The sequence below is a fragment of the Microcebus murinus genome, chromosome 25, assembly GCF_040939455.1.
Source record: "Microcebus murinus isolate Inina chromosome 25, M.murinus_Inina_mat1.0, whole genome shotgun sequence".
NCBI lineage: Eukaryota > Metazoa > Chordata > Mammalia > Primates > Cheirogaleidae > Microcebus > Microcebus murinus.
The window spans coordinates 12,436,906-12,454,677 of record NC_134128.1 but is presented as its reverse complement, the minus strand read 5'-3'; the positions used below and the strand labels follow the sequence as shown (position 1 = coordinate 12,454,677).

General features: G+C 39.6%; 1 protein-coding gene across 1 annotated transcript in view; it reads right to left on the bottom strand.

Moving 5' to 3' along the window:
* The window catches only part of CUBN (cubilin), a 234,572-nt gene that overhangs the window by 68,512 nt on the left and 148,288 nt on the right, over positions 1–17,772 (bottom strand). The window contains exons 41-50 of the mRNA XM_012753774.3: positions 14,194–14,340; positions 12,366–12,556; positions 12,022–12,205; positions 10,104–10,278; positions 8,733–8,911; positions 7,175–7,384; positions 6,378–6,518; positions 5,511–5,692; positions 1,349–1,520; positions 94–300 (exon numbers count right to left, since the gene is read on the bottom strand). Coding sequence (XP_012609228.2) covers positions 94–300; positions 1,349–1,520; positions 5,511–5,692; positions 6,378–6,518; positions 7,175–7,384; positions 8,733–8,911; positions 10,104–10,278; positions 12,022–12,205; positions 12,366–12,556; positions 14,194–14,340 — 1,788 coding nt within the window. The remainder of the gene's footprint in view (positions 1–93; positions 301–1,348; positions 1,521–5,510; positions 5,693–6,377; positions 6,519–7,174; positions 7,385–8,732; positions 8,912–10,103; positions 10,279–12,021; positions 12,206–12,365; positions 12,557–14,193; positions 14,341–17,772) is intronic.

Genomic DNA, 17,772 nt, shown 5'->3' with positions numbered 1-17,772 from the left:
TATGTGCATATATTATAGCCATTTGACCCCCTTCGCTGTTGGTGGTCTCCAAAATATTGTAGACAAATGGGAGAATGTGCTCTTTGAACTCACCCACTCGAAACTCAAGGACATCCGATTGACAGTCTTGGTGACTTTCTAGGTTAAAATTTTCAAAATGAATGTGAATGGATGTATTTCCCTCATTTGGATTGCTGAGAGTCCATTCGCAGTTTAGGTTTCTTGAGTAGTTACTGACTCCATCATAGCCAGGAGAAGTGAAGTTTCCTCCCGGGGCATTTGTGAGAGACCCACCGCACACTAAGAAAACAGAAGACAACCAAGAGAGGAGTGAGACTCCTGCCACGACAAGAGATACGAACAATGCAGGAACAGTAACTAAAATAACAACAGCAACATCACTGCTTGGATTTGTTTTTCTAGGTGCAGCAAGCGCCTGTGGGTCAAGAGCATGCAAGCTGTGGAAGTTACTGTGAATTTCTAAAGGAATGATGTGCAAAAATAATCAGCTTCTTTATTTCCCTGTTGGTATAGATTAGGTGGCTGGGGGTTTGGCTGGGCATTAGGACCTCCAAATTTGTGCCTATTGTTCATGAATATTTAACTTGGAAGAATATCCAAATATAACAGTGGTGAGTCCCAATGGCTTCTGATTAGTAATTCTTGACTCAATCCAATAATTTAATTGGATCAAACAGATAACACTGAAATGCCATTGAATTTGCCTCTTTTAATAAGGAAACAGATGCTTTCAGTATCAATAAAATAAGTTTGGTTTTTTAAATATTCACTTCAAATTCCTTCTAAATTTTAAAACACATAGCACCAATCTGGGAATTAGAGGCCACACTTGCTTAATTTTGAAATACTCTATTTCAGATGCAAATCCCCCATTCATTTTCACTGAAAATATGTATATGGATAGATAGCTAAGAAACAACCAAATGTGTTCTGTCCCCAGTAAAACTAATTACTCTCTGATACGAAGTTACCCTATAAGAAAGAAGTAGATGGTCTCTTTCAGCACCAATGAATTGACCAGGGACTGTGTAACTGGCAACCAACCCTAATGGTGATGTCACATAGAATCATGCTAGAAGCCCACCTAACAGCAATTTTAAGAAAAAAGTTTTAAATTCACAGTAGCAGTTTTTGTTCTAAAATGAGAAAGCTTTTTTTTTTTTTTTTTGCTCTGGAGTGGGTTCTCTATCTGCCTGTGCGTGTTTCCCATGTGTCGAAGATCCCAGGTGTAACCGATCACTCACAGGAAACTAGGTGGCTCTGCCGCTGTCAGTGTTGCTGGGGGCATCTGATTAAAATGAGGTGTGTTTACAACACCCCACATTACCTGCGTCGTCACTGGATGTGTAGGAAGCAACAAAGCCTCCATACGGCCTGGATCCATCAGTGAAAAAAATGACCTTCATTGTGTTTCCCGAAGATTTTATCTCATTGCTCACATTCACGCTACTACACAGTTTCTCTAGCCGGGGAGAGTTGCTTCTAATGCCATTGAATACCTGTTGGAAAAATGGTTTAACTTTTAGACACACCCAGTCTATCTCAGTGCGTCTTTCCCAGGAGGTGATATTCCCAGCCCAGCCCCACTTCCTTCCACTGGGACCCCGTGCCAAAATGAATCACTTAAGTGGTGCCGAAAACCACTCTGTTACTCTGAGCACATTTTGTGACCTCGGGGTCATTTCACTAAAATGAAAGTATTGCAGTAATGCCCTCCTGCCATGTGGTGACAAATGAAAAACCGCTGCGCACTTTGCAGCTGGAAACTGTGCTCTAAATGTAGAGTAGATGTGCCATTACAGTGCGCAGAGTTCGCCGATGGGCAGTTTTTCTTCCCAGAGCATCAAGACCTTTGATATTTGGAAAGGAGGCTTAAATGTTAGTCTCTGATGATTTGAAGCATATAATAACTCAGATATTTAAAAATACCTTGAAAAGTAATTTAAGAAATCAATCTCGATATAAATATAATAGTTCTTTCCTAATTAATTATGGATTCAAAGCTTCAGTTATCTTACTCCTTCGAATTTTTAAGTATGGATTAGAGTAATGCTGACTCAAAGATATTAAACATTAACTCATTATTGACATAGTTATAAAAATTGGTAAATTATTTTTCCACTACTGTACCAAATCAGGCAAATGAGTTAGCATCCTTGGTTTCTACGGTTCAAAAAAAAAAAATCCAGAAGAAATAGCTAAATAATAATTCATTGATTAATTGATAGTTCTGTTTGCAAAAGGGATTCAAACGGCTCACAATTATAATAGAAATAATGACTCAGACTATGCCATTGAAAGCTATGCAGAAGGAGAATGCACTCCATAACAAAAGATGGGAGCTTTTGCATTTACTACAGTTGATAATATTAAGCTCTTTGGAGGCTTCTGGTTTAAAGTGTCTTCGGTTCACAGGACCAAATTTGCTATCATTTACTAAGCAGACAAAATGCTGGACTTTGCTCATCGTCTACTCGCACTGTCTTATCCAATCAGCCCAACACCCTCTCGGGCAGATAATAGTATCCCTGTTTTCCAGATTAGGGTATTAGAATTCAGAAAGATTGTGTAATTTGCTGAAGCTCAAAGAGCAGTAATAATAGGACTGGGATTCAAAGCATCCCTCCGATTCCAAACCATGAAGTAATGCATAAAGAAACAGAAGATGACAAATGTTTCAATAATGCTGAAAGTGGGAACGGGCACCACGCTGCCAGAATCAAAGGAGATTATAACCAACTATAAAGTTAATGGGACACGTTGGAAACCATGATCAACAGCCATTATCTCTGCCTCCATGTCTGCCCCTGGTGTAGGATCACAATGACTGAAAAGTTTGCAATCATCCATTTATCATTACATGGACATCTGCTTTTAGAAAACAACCAGAATGCTACAAACATTCTTGTTCTCTCATCCTTTTTCTGCTCAGAAACTGCAACTTCCAGAAAACAAGTAGGTAGGAAGTAGGCACATGAGACTAAGGACAGGCTATAAAACCTGCTACCAGTGGGAACAAAGTCAGACACAGGTCTCATTGTAGAACACGCCGGGTGGCGTAGCTTTTTATTTTCTCCGTCTGCCCAGAAAGTCAGACAGGGGCACGGGGGTTTGGAGGGCTTTGGCGCTCAGTCCAGCTGGATAAAGGATTAGCCTAGAAGCAGCGCACTTAAGGCTGCCCACTGCTCCACATGCACATCTTGGAAAAGGTTTCTTCCTTTCTTTCTCTTTTTTTCCTTTTTGGCACGTTCTCAAGTAAACAGAGGGTGGCCAAAGGGCAATCCACGTACCCTTGTTTGCAGCAGAGTGAGGAGAAAACAAAACAAACACTGAACATGTAAAACCGTATTTCAAAGAAAAGGAATGTGGACATCATACTAAAGATTCAGAAGTTCATTCTGAAAGTGATTCCTTGTTGGAGTTTTAACCTCCTCAAGAGAAAAGAGCTGTGGATATGACCTTTGTAGGTTTCCCTAATTAAAGAGTCAAGCCCTCCCCCCCAGTCACCTGCCATCAAGCCCATGACTTGGCAGTCCCTGTCACACATATAGAGATGCCAATCAGCCTTTTAATAATTCATTTTTAAATATGAATGGACAGCCAAGGATTATCAGACATTTAGGGAAATGTCTAATGCAAAAGGCAGAGAGCAATATAAGTAAATAGAAGACAGGAACTTGAAGGAAACTGACCCCAAAGAAGCAACAAAAAAACTTCAAAATTATGATTAAAATATTCATATGCATATGAATATATAGAATATATAAAATATTTATTCAAAGAATGAGGGTTGAATAAGGATAATTTCAGTTCTAAAATTTCTCAAAAAATTTATCACCCATTTCCATTTCCGTAGGGAGCAACAAGAGCATGTGACTCACCAAGAAGAGGAAATTAGCCGAGAAAGGGAATGCATAGGATGGCAATGCCAGGCCCTCAACCCAGGAGAGGAATGAAGGCGTTTGCAACTCTAAGGGTGAAGGGAAATCGCGCAATGACAGCTGGCATCAGGTTTGCAGCTGACAGATAAAAGCTCAAGGAAGGACATTGTTTTAGAATAGAAACGGAACTGATGGTTGTGTTTTACTACATAAGGTGGAGATGCACACCTGGGGTGGGAGGAGTGTGGAAGAATTAGTGATCAATGTATAGAAAACCCAGAATATGTAAAGAGGACACAATTATTATTATTATTACTTGGAAAAACAAAAGCAAATGTTACTACCATAGTACACTACTTGGCTCAGTTGTGAATGGTGTTTATAACCATGGTAATGTAAACACTGGGCTAAATGCTCCTCTTCCATAGTAGGCTGTGGATAGACAATGTCTAAGACCAAAGAAATCCAGAGAGAGCAGAATAGGAATATTATTTAGAAATCATGACATAAATACCACACGAAGTAGCTAAAAGAGTTGAAAGTAGATACCTTAGGCATCTATGCTTAAGGGATGAGGAAATGACAAGTAAGACCTGGCTTGGAATTTGTGGTTGTTGCTGTAGATTTTATTTTATTATTTGAGTTTTAAGACTATGACTGTATACAGATACAGGCTGCTGTCAAAAAAAAAAAAAAAAAGACTATGACTGTGCATATTCTCTTTCCTGTAAGATATATAAATAATCTTCTGGTAAAATTCCTAAAAATCATCATATTCAATATGATTTAAATTTCATTTGGAGACCCGAATGAAGTGGGAGCACCAACCAGGCAGCCATCAGGGAGGAACATTCCAGATTGAGGCAAGAGCCAACGTGGGCGCAGCTCAGTGTATTCAAGGAACAGAACAGAGCTCGGGTGGCTGCTCCGGGTAAGCAGAAAGGAGGGGAGTCTGAGATAAGACAGGCAGGCAGAAGAGGGAAGTGGGCTGCTAATATAATGATCATTTTTCTCTTAAAATTTATTCTGTCGGCCTGGCGCGGTGGCTCACGCCTGTAATCCTAGCTCTCTGGGAGGCCGAGGCGGGCGGATTGCTCGAGGTCAGGAGTTCGAAACCAGCCTGAGCAAAAGCGAGACCCCGTCTCTACTATAAATAGAAAGAAATTAATTGGCCAACTAATATATATATACAAAAAATTAGCCAGGCATGGTGGCGAATGCCTGTAGTCCCAGCTACTTGGGAGGCTGAGGCAGGAGGATTGCTTGAGCCAGGAGTTTGAGGTTGCTGTGAGCTAGACTGACGCCACGGCACTCACTCTAGCCTGGGCTATAAAGTGAGACTCTGTCTTAAAAAAAAAAAAAAAAAAAAAATTTATTCTGTCTATGACCCTGCTGCATGTTGTGATAGCTAATAGTCTCTTCAAACAACATTTGCAGTTATTTGGGAAGTTCATTGTGACTTTGTTCTATCTAAAGCACTTAGAACTTGTCTGAGATACAGTTGCTTAGATGCCAGTGTTCGTGACCTAGTTTTCTGACTATGATTTATGAGTCAATAAACTCCTTAAACAATGAGACATAATATCCCTGACTGCACAGGACACTTACTATCACATGCTCGCTGTCGCAGGATGGGCGAGCTTCCAGTCTCAGGTTGTCAAACGTCAGGGTGACCCGCCTTCCTTCCTGCACGGAGATTCTCCACTCGCAGACCCGGGCGTGAGGATTTGGGTTCGGGTAGTTGGGAGAGGTGAATGTCCCAGTAGAGCCCTGCAGATCCCCGCCACACTCTGATGGGGGGGAAAGAAAGCTAAGAAAACTTGCAATCCAATTAAAATATCTCCTTCCATCAGGGAAGCTCTCAAAATTAAAGTTATTTTTAAATTATCCCTCTAGACAAAATCATTGCCCTTATTTATTTGTGATCACATGTGAGGACTCTTAGAGAACATTTACATTCACTTCTTATCTCTATTAATACCTAATCTTGGCTTCCAAGGATGATAGGCCACTGGCAGCATTTTAATTATCACCATGGTCCAAGAAATATGAGAGACCAATAAATGTTGTGAACTTAAGAATCAGGAAAACCAGAAGGCTGAAGTAATTATCCAGTTTTGCAGACAAGACCTTTATGTCACCTGAGTTTGTCGGGGTATTTGGGAATGCAAATTCCGAATGACTATAGGACTAATGGACTAGATTTTTCTTAAGATGAGCATTGCAGTAGAACTCTCATCACCTTATTATATTTCTTGTGATACTAGTTACTTGCCTTTGTAGCACGTATCACAATTGTAATGTTTCATTTCTTGATGTGACTTTTTGATTAATGTCTGCCTCTCCACTAAACCATAAGGTCCAAGACAACAGAGGTCATGTTTTGTTTTGTAACACCAGGGCCCAACATAGTGTCTAACCAATGTAGGTGCTCAAAAATGTATTTTCTTCTTTTAAATGAACCAATGAACTCACCTTCCAGGCTGGATTCAAACCGCAGTCTGAATCCAGAGGCAGTAATAGAGTCATCCGTGACAAATCTGACCAAAGCAACATTGCTGGAAGTATCTATGCTGTCAGGAATGGCATTTCCACAGTATTTGCCCAAGACATTTCCTATGAGAAATCAAAAAATTAAGTATGCATATGTCCAGGCGACTAATTTCTTTTAACCTCTATTTGAGGTGTCCTGCATGTACAAAGAAAATAATAAAAGACAAGACTCTGCCTACGATAATGGTAATCTCTGTCAAGAAAAGCAGGAAAACATGAATAAAAATTAGCATACTCAAATATATGAAGAAGTGTGAAAAAAATGCAACCAACTAGAGGAAGGGTATCTTGAGAACAACAAGGAAGGCTTACTCATTTGCTTAAAAATGTGGTCCAAGACAACAGAGTGACAAGCGTCCGTCTCATATTATTGCCGGGAGATATATGTTACCCTCTCCTCCCCCCAAGCCTCAGGATGACTGTGAGTAACTGCACGTGGCCATGGGCTGTCTCAGCAGGAAGAGGGTGGCTTCCCAGTCCAGCGCTCTCTCCATGGGGTCTTGGGACAAGCTATATAAGGACACCTGGGCTTGCAGCATCCATTGTCAATGGTGAAATCCAGGGACAGAACTGCTGGCACTGCTCAGAGCTGACTGATCTGCACTTCTCTCCAGAGTACAAACATACTTTTGTTTTTCTTAGAAGTGAAGAAACTTCAGAGGCTGAATGAGTGCACCCCAAATAAACGCCCCAAAAGAGAGGAGACATATTTCACTGACCAGAGGTATGGTTGTCCCAGATCTCCACAAAGTCTCTTTCGCAGCCAGAGGAATTCTGGAGGTTAAAGTCTTCAAAAGAGATGGTAAGATAGTGTCCTGAGAGACCCTGGAGATGCCACTCACAGATTAAATTGTCCGAGTATGGAAGTGTTGGGTAGCCAACGCTGTCAATGACGCCAGCTTGCCCTGTTACTGTTCCTCCACATTGAGCTGGAAAAGAAAATAGAGAGAGAGAGCATGCTTGCAATATTCTATTACAGATTTTTCCCCGATTTTACCAGCACATTTGAAAACTTTAGGTGCCAAGTGAATATGAAGTTTTTAAAATTTAAAATGTTTGTTAAATGCTTTCCTTATTATTTGAAATCTGTTGATGTAAATAGAAACGATAACCACATGCCCAATCCAAAAATGGGAAATGGAAGTCAACGATTGAATGTTCTATTTTGTAATGTCGTATTAATTATCTGGGGACATATGTAAGAGATATTACTTGCAAGTAAGTTTCAGCCCAAGAACCAACTGATAGATTGATATCTATCCAGTACCTGTGTTGATTCTAAAAGACTGAGTCCAAGCTCAGCTGGAAGGGGTACTGTGGTTGATTGGTGATGCCTGCCATTTCTAGTCTAACTAGCAAATGAACAGTTTACTGCAGTAATTGGCATCTCAGGATCTTGAAAATTGCCATAAATTATTTACCAGATGGATGTGATAGCTAGATTGAATTATATGCAATTTGACTTAGGATATAAAATGACCTATGGTGTAGGTTAAATATTGTCTCAAGTAGGCTTTCTGAGTTTTTGCTGTATTAAATGTTTATTTGGTTTGTGTCCAGACCCACCAGATATGAAATTTTATGCTATTGTGACCATATTATATTATAGTGAATCTTCAGTAAGTACATTTGCTGTTCATTTTCTAAATAAGGAAATCGAAACACAAAAGAGATATGTTTGCTTTTTATCCGGCGATTAGATTTGGCACTAGAGACTTAGAGAAAAAAAGAAGCTCAATTATTTTATATATTTGAGGAGGAATTCAAAACCACTGTTCTAAATACAGTTATTTGATTACAAAACAGTTTCATTACTTAAAATAATCTACATACAGTGTTCCCCTTTTCCCCATGGGGGATACGTTCCACACTGTTTTTTCCTGTACATACATACTCATGATAAAGTTTAATCTATAAGTTGGGTACATAAGAGATGAACAATAGCTAATAATAAAATAGAAAAGTATAACAGTATGCTGTAGTAAAAGTTATGTGAATGTGGTCTCTCTCTCTGTCTCTCTCTCTTAAAAAAATAGCTTAGTGTAATGTACTGACCTATTTAAGTTTACTAAAAGTAGTGTTTTAAAATGAAAATCAAAGGAGAAATTAAAATTAATAAATAGCTGTGGTTTTAAGCATTTACTCTCCTTTTTTCATTAAAATCATTTTTAAAATTAAGCAGCTAGAAAGAGTTCTTTTAAAGACACGTTTTTTTTTTAAGTTTTAATATATTCATTCTATCATAACTTTCCTATTTAACATTAAAACTGTTGCTACCTATAGAATACTTGGCCTTGAATCCCATGTGAGTAGGGCTGTTGTCAGACCGGAATCTCAAATACATGGCGTCTCCTGTGGACAGCTGACTTCTGGGCAAAGACGTCCCACAAAATTTGGAAAGTATTGGTGCATTGGAATCAACTCCATCCCGCAACTCGAGGAAATTGGAAGTACAGCTAAAGTGGGAAAAAATTTCTGTTAAATTTACAAGGCCAATTGCTTTGATTTATTTTGGTAATGAAGACTTCAGTGACTTTCTGCGAGGATATTATTAAATAATCATTTCTGTAGCACAAGATGCTCTGACAGAGTCAGTTTAAGGCTGCATGTCACTTCAAAATGCTGTATGGTATTTTTATTAATAATACATTCTTTCATTAATAGCTCAAAAACACAGATTTTTACCTGTTCGACATTGAAGGATATGTACTTCTCTTTCATAGTCTATATTAATTTTATAAGCATAAAAGTCATTTTCAAATTAACCCCTACGTATTTCAAAAAAAGAAGTATTTTGTTTCACATGCTGATTTGATACCTTTCATGTGACAAAGACATAAACTCTCTCTTGATGGCTCTGTAACCACAGCTAATGGATAGTCCCAGAAGGAATTTTCTGTGTTCATAAAAGTGGACAAGCATTGACCTAATATTTCTTGAGAAAGCCAAATCAGCCAATTAATGCTGGGTGAGTGGACGAGTAGGGTCATGTCCAGTGCCCAGCAATGGCCAGCAAGAGCTCTTGTCTCTAAGTTTAGTAACACACACGCATGTGTGCACATGCATAAATGAAAGAGAAACACATAGATTTTATTTTTTTTCACAGTCTATGTAGTTTTCCTTTGTCTTCAACACAGTGAGACTTACTCTCTGTTTCGTAATCCTTCAAGAACTCTTATTAAACAGAGGTTGTGAGATTACACTGTACTCGCTGTTGTCCTTTCTCTGACACCGGTGACCCCCGGTGCCACATCACTCAAATTCCCATTTGTTAAACAGATATTTTATCATTTGTGACACAGAAATGAGGCTGGACAAATACATATTCATCTACCAGAGACACTCTATGTTTCCTGTGGGAGGAAGCACGGGGAACATAAATCTCAAACAGCCACGCTCAGTGTCTCTGGGAGGGTGTGTCTAGGGGTCACGGCGACAGTGTCTGTGTACTTAATCTGCTCGGCTGATGGCAGAGGGGGCTGCAGACAGTGTTTCCAGGCTCGAGTCAGGAAAGCATTTCCCTCTGTCCCTAGATGTCGCATGCAGTATATAAGCTACTAAGAAAAGAAGAAATAAATTGCTCTGAGACATGACACTTAAAAACTACTCATTTGGGGCAGGAGAAAAATTGAAATGGAGGTGACCTACTTGGGTGATCCTCCAATATTGAATTGATCCTCAAATTGGAGCCTGATGCTCCTCCCCTGAGGAGCTGCTATGATCCAAACGCAGTCGGCATGCTGGGGATAATCATCAGGATGATTGGGGGAGGTCACGTAGCCAGCGGAATCAGTGTCGTGGATGTAGATGTTGCCCCCGCAGGCTGTCGGGGAAACGCAGTTAAATCAATCTACAGTTGGGTGGAGGAGACGCCGTGGATAGCCACGATCATTTTGTAAAGTCAGCTTATCTTTATCTCGTCTCAATTTCCTTTCGCCTACAGTGATCCTCATTTTCTTTTCCAGCAAATAAATTCTGAATTTGCTATTGAGGGAGCTACCAGGTGTGTCATTTTTTAATTTGCCGAACCATTTATTCTCCCCGGAAACTTCATTCTTCCTTAAAGCCAACAAAATAGTTATGAGGCACGAGGCATGCGGCAGAACTTCAAGGCAGCGTGAACACGCATCTGCCACTTCAAGGAGCAGGTGAGCATGTTTGTGGTTAGAACTTCCCACTGAGTGTTCAATGGGAACAGGATGCTGCGCAGCCATGATCTTGATACGTGTAAAAGACTAAGCAGATACATGTTTGCACAGCCCTGTGGGCATTCACTCATTACATTTCTCCAGCACTTAGATACATTTGAAGAGTAAGAGATCAATGGCAGGGGATTATCTGAATTACCACTAAAGGTTGACTTTTCAAAATATAAATCAAGACTGAGTTTATAGAATTAAAAACGGACAACTGGAGTTCTATAGGGCAGGCTGAAGTCTACTCACTAGAACCAAGGCCCTGTTACTCGGATAATGCTTCAGGACCAGGTGAAAACCTGCCCGTTCACAGCTCAGCCACAGCATTCAGCACGGGAAGAGGGAGGGATGAGAAGCTCCTGACCCATATGGCAACGGCGCTGGTGCCCACAGACCTACGTTAAAGCTCCCTCCACCTGCCAGAGCTGTGAGCACTGGGAAGGGACACAAGTACTTTCCCTATAGTCTTGGGCCTTCCTCAACGTGGCAGATGATTATTTGTGTCAGTTGATGGAGAGTTTTATTTCATTTCCTCTACCAAAATGAAGAAATGATGCTGACACTGTACATTCTCACATAACGTGAAATAAAATACATGATTTCGTTGAGATTAATATGTATTTTGAAATACATCCAGGAATCTGGGAGGTCATAGGATCATACTGAAATCCATATTATCTAATTTTGGGGAGGGGGACAAGCAAAGATTTACTATTATATTGCTGTCCACTGAAACTACCCCCTTTTTTGAAGCTATGCCTACTTATTTACTTATTTATTCAATTAAGCGCTATTAAAAAGTAAATGTCACAAAAATCAAATCATTACAGTGGAATTAGATATAATTATAATCAAGTATATGTAAAGGTAATTAGGTAAAGATCACTGATATAATATATAATTAAATGGGTAATAATTGAATCAAAAGATTATGTGTTCATTTAAAAGAAAGTATACAAATAATTACAAAACAAGGCAACTCTTACAATGTTTCTATAACTAGATTTAACTTGCACTTAGACATTTTATAATGAAAAGGTTGAAATTTAGTTTATTTTATACGTGTGGAGAGTTTCACTTTGGTCACTAACTAGATATGTGGCCTCGGAAAAGTCCCAGCCTCATTTTGCTTCTCTGTAAAATGGAAATGCTACTACCTTCCTTAAAAAGTAGTCATAATGAGATATTAAATGCATTAAACATATAATAGGTGCTCGATAGTAAGTAGGTAGCTATTCTTATTAATGCTATTACTGTTCAAAAAAGAAAACTTTACATGTTATTTCTCAAATCTATTTAAATAAGGAAGACCAAGCAATTGCAGGAAAAATACACATGAAATTCTCAGTGAAAATTAAGTTTACACTTACCTAAACTCTTTGCCTCATATTTGATCTTAAATCCTTGCCCTCCATTACTATTTTCAGAAATAAACTGAACAAACATTTCATTATCCGAGGTGAATAGAGTTGAGGAAGGGTGACTGCCGCAGAAAAGACCATTTCCTCCAGGGGGTGCCAAGGGTGGAGAGTAGATATCAGGTCCATTTTTTAGCTGGAAAGACAAATTTAAATTGTATAAACTCCTTTATATGGCAAAAGAGGGATTGCAAAAGTCTTATCCATTTATGTCACAGAAGAGAAGGATCATCATCTTGTTCTCTGAATGAAGTCTGCTGAGAATATAATCAGAAAGGGTAGTAAGCGAGACCTACCACCAAGTAATCCCCCTGGTTGCAAGAAGAATCTCCATTGGGAATCTGGAAGGGCTGTTCGAAATGGACAGCAATGGTCAGACCACTTTGGACCAGGACGTGCCAGGAGCAGTTGAGGTTGGGCGGGTAGGTCTCTGGATACTCGGGGGATGTGATAATTCCTCTGTCTGCATGCAAATATCCACCACAGCCTTCCCAAGAGGAGACAAAGGTAGGTTATTTCAACGACATTGATGACAACTGGATTGTAATGCTTTCCTGGTTTTCTTGGGGGTTTTCGAAGTGTAGGCAATAGAAATCCTTGAAACTAATGGACCAAAGTGTAGGAAATGATCGGTATGACTAGCGTTTACTGAGCACATACTATCGGGTACTCGGTTTGTTATTATTGTTAAGATCTGGGAACTAGAGGTCAGGAATAGAGACAGATTTCTCAATTTCATTAAATTTACTTTCTAGATGGGGAAGACATGCAATAAATGCATATAATAATGTGTGAGATAGTGATAAGTTCTATAAAGAAAAATCAATGGGAGGAGGAGAAACATACCATATTGTATGGGGAATTTAGAGAGGGTAACATATGAGGAGAGAGCTGAATGAAATGAGGGATCAAACCAGATTGCTTTGTGGAGAAAACACTTGGGTCCAGAAAACAGAATAAAGGCTTGATGTGTTGGAGGTACAACATGGAAGTCAGAATGAAAGACACAGACTGAGAGATTCAAAGGTAGCATGGCTAGGTCACGCAGGAAACTGAGAGGACTTATTCTGAGTAAGAAGAGGAGGATGTTGAAGGGTTTTAAGCATCAGAATGGCATGACCTTACTTCGACTTTAAAACAATCCCTTTATCTGCAATACTTAGATTGGAAGGGGTGGGAAGCAGTGTCCAGTGAGGAGGGGACTGCCCTTACCTACATCCAGGAGAGAAAGTAATAGGTTGAGAGTTGAGGAAAGAGACTGAATAGGGCATTCATTTGCCAGTTGTCAAGGCCTGGGCAGGTTATTAGCAAGGGAGTGTAGACAGCTCACACAGCTAGTTAAATTGCAGAGGTGGAAATTTATCTTAGGTCTGTCTAATGCCAAAGCCTGTTCTCTTAAATCACTGTACAGCCTGCCTCCTCTCGAGTGTGAGGAACGTAATTTATCTTTAATTGCTCCCTACATTATAAAAGGTGTATATAAGAGCAAAGGAAATGTTAATTTTTAATGTTAGATTGAAAATATCCTTTAAAATTATGTTTTTCAGTTAAAAACATGACAGTCTTTCAATATTCTACGCGCTATTTCTTTAATTTTAATCTACTTAACGTGTCAAGCTTTGGAAGTCTCAATCACACTACACATGAAAGCACCCCATATACTGTCCCATTCTCTGATGCATCAAATTCATATTTCAAGAGCCACAAACTCTTCCTGCGAACTCTCAAATGGATGGTTTCAACAAAGCTATTTATGAAGATAATAACTTAGTGCTCCTCTGTGATGTGTTATGGCTACGTGCTATCTTCTAGTTCCAGCCCTCAGCTAGGCTAAAAAGTTGTTTTAAAGATACCAGTCTTGTGCCTGCTATGAAAACACCTCCTTTGGAGGGAAGATGCCCTACCCAGGGACCTGAAGGCAGGAGACTTTTTGTACAACTTGGCCATAGTGCTTTGGATCAAGACTATGTATTGACATAAGGGTAGCCATCCAGTGGCTGGGCAGAGACCCATGTCCTCTGACTTATAACCTGTGACCTGGCATGAAAAAATAATATTAGGCAGAGAATAAGAGGTGAGCTGAAATGAGATGAGTCTTTAAAAATGTTTGATCTCCTTAATTACTCTTGTGAAAGGATGCATTGAAGCCCGCCCCGGTTACACTGATGTCAGAGGTGAAGCGGATGAACATGTACTCTCCGGTAGACCGAATGGGCCCAGGGATCTCTCTGCCGCAGAGAACTGCCAGCTGCGGGGCCATGTTGTTGTCTCCTGTGACGGAAGAAAGGAAATATCAGCATGAAATACGACGTCTGAAGAATCTACTCCACCATCATCTGCATCCTGGCCAAAGCAGCTCACATATTTTTTTCAGAACATCATAATGTGTAGGAGGTAATGGGATTCTCAATGAGAAGGATGCCCCAGGGCTTACATCATTCTGGCTCCAAGTAGCAATGGTGCTGTCCGCCCTTTTCTTTACCCTTTTGGATAAATACTTCTTTGACAGCTTCCACTGTCTTTCTGAAAACCGGCCGCCAGTTCTTCCTGGCACTAAGACTCAAAATCAGAGTACACGGGACTGGGAAGTGATCAAGGACCAGAGTTGATGTGTGCGTTAATTGGAGACTCTGGCTACAGAAGGTCAAGTACATACAAGAGAGAAAAAAAAAATGTTGGTTCTTTGACCTCAGATCCTATACTAATAGTTCGAGATCATTCACCAAGAGGTGTGCAATTTTTATATGGCCCTTTCTCCAGCTCTAGTGGCTTTTTTAAAAAAACTTTTCATTTGTTGGTTTGTTGTTTTTGTTTATTTTGTTGTTAAAAGAACATACTTTGTGTGGAGGATGAAAAAAGACAGTTCCAGCAAGTGTTCCCCTCACCAAGGAAAGATGTGAAGGAGAGCAGGGCTCCCTCCTGTCCCCTTTTCATTTTGATTCTCTTGGATATAGGTTTCTACCAAAGCCACTGTCCCCGTGGAAACCAGAACTGAGCAAGGGGGGTTATAGCAGACTTGGATTCCTTGGCTGGGAAAATATGGTTGTTGTTGTTTTTTTCCCTCTAAGGCAGAGAATTAATACATGTCAAGCTAATAAACAAACATAGAATAGGAAACATGCAGAAATTGGCCTTTTTACACAACCAGCAAAATGAATCCTTCTGACTACTACTTAAAACTCATTCACTATCTACTACTTTAGAACACAAGTTATTTTCTGTTTCTGCAATGACAAATGCAATAGCACAGTTACAAACACAAAATGTTTCAAAGGCATTCTTTGGAGGGTTTCTGACTTCTGGAAACTTTCATGTTTTTTACAATTTAAAAGTTTCTCTCCTAAACTCCTTTTGCATTTATTATCTTTATTCTGCTATTTCACTACACATTTCACATAATATTATTTTCATGGACTTATTCTCTAATTACCCAGACTACAAGATTTTAAAGTTTATGCTATATCCTTAGTTCACAGGTGCATATTACCTCTCAGTAAGAATGAACTGGGTCTATTGATTTTGATATTTTTTTTCTAAAATTCATCCCTAGACCGGCTGGTCTTATCTTGAAATAATTACTGATTAGTTGGTAGATAACTCAATAACTACATATGGTTGTTACGTGCTACCCACCCTCAGTCTCCATGCTGAGTACTGGGATATTTCTAGAGCCTTCCAAAACCTCAACATATAGATTGTAGAAGGAATGAACTGATCTTTAAGGAGAAGGACAAGTCAAAGAACCCTGAAGGCCAGGGCTAAAAGCTAACTTGCTCATTCTTTCCCCAGTCCAGCCTCTTCATTTTGGAGACATGGAAGCTGAGACTCTAAGGATTATTAAAGGCTGATGTTTATTGAGCAATTATTATATACCACTTTAAGTGCTTCGCACGTATTATCTGACTTTGTCTTCACAATAACACTATTAAGTAGGCATTGTTTTTATCTCCATTTTGTAGATAAGGAAACTGAGGCTGAAAGGGGATACAAGTTATGCTGCTATCTGCAAAGGCATAGAGCATAGAAGTCAATAATGATGTTAATCCTAGCAGATTAATTCCAGATGCCCTCAAACTGTGCTATTAAATGATTTACCTAAGGTCATAAAGAAAGTACATTTCAGATCTGAGACTAGATAAAAAGATTACTGAATTTTGATATAATTTACCTTCCTTACTTCCTCCCTCCCATCCTCCTCCTTCTCTCTCTCTCTCTTTCTTCTTCCTTCTTTCTTTTTTAAAAAAACTTTTTCTAGGCCTGATGTAGTTTCACAGAATCTCAGTTTGGAGGAATCTTTGATATGCAAAATTTTGGGTGAGTTGTCTGGAAGAGACTTGATTCCTTTTTGACCCATGGCAGCTCTGTAAAATGAATAAGCAGGTGGGAGAGGGACTCAGTTCTCCCAAGAATGCTGCAGGACCCTCTCTGGGATGACCCAGGAGTGTTCACAAGCCACCCTATAGCCTATGCCCAAGGGCCAAGGGCCTGTGATGACTGGCCAATTGCACAAGTAGCCTGTAAGTATCGGTCTGTGGCCAACTGGCTTTAGATACTTGCTTCAGAATGTTACATGCCTCTGCTACTCAGAAGCAAAATACTAGGCAAACAAGAAACAATTTAAGAGAATTAAATTTAATTCTAAAAATATATTAACATTGTGTAAATGAACAATATATCCACTAACTGACACATAGTAGGCACTCGACAACTATTTCTTTAATGAATAAACAAACGGGGAAAGAATGAACCTATTGGGCACCTACTCACACTGTTAGTGAATAAAAAGGAATCTATGTAGGTAGATCATACGACCAATTTAAAACATTTTTGTTGTTTTGGCACACGCTTCCATTTCCCTAGCTCTTTCAAGCCAGGGAAAAGCAAGGACACTGTGTCTGAACAAAGACACTGAAACAGCCTCTCTTAGAAATGTCTACCCAAGTAAATTGAAATCTAAACTCTTCTGAATTCTGTATCTACAAAATGCTTGGACTTTGCTAAAAAATGTGCATTCCTTTTTTGTCTGACGCTCACAAAAAGCCTATGAGATAGGTATCCATCTCTCTTTCACAGGTGATACAACAAGATTAGAGCCACTTAGTAACTTATGGGGGGACATGCAGAAGAAGAAAAGGACTGCTCTCCAGGTTTTAGGCTTTCAGGAGAATTTATTCGTGGAACAACAACAACAAAAAATTCAATAGAATGTGATTTTTAAAGAATAACCATAATTTACTTCACTGATGCAGTAGTATCCTGTAGGTATTTTTTGTAAAGCTTCTATTAGGTTCTAAACACTCAGAATATGCGTGCCAGGACACATCCATTTCATAACATGAAAAATTTTAAATTTCAATATCCACAGGAATGCTTTGATGCGAGGAAAGATAACAATTCCTCGGGGCAGTGTGCTGACTGTTGATCTAAACTGGGAGAAAGTCAACGGTTCACCCTCTCATCGTGTCCGCGTGATTGATCTGAGTCTTCGCTCAGGGTCCAGCCTCACCAGAAGGAAAATATATCACCTCCACCATTTGATGTTTCCCCCTCAGCTGGGGGTCTAGGGATGCAGGGATTGGGGAGACTAGATCTTGCGCGCTAGCAACGTGTGGGCCAAAAGCAAAACACGTTTGCTTTTGCTGAGAACGTGCATTTCTAACAATTCCCAGGTGATGCTGATGGTGAGGACTTGGGGACCACACT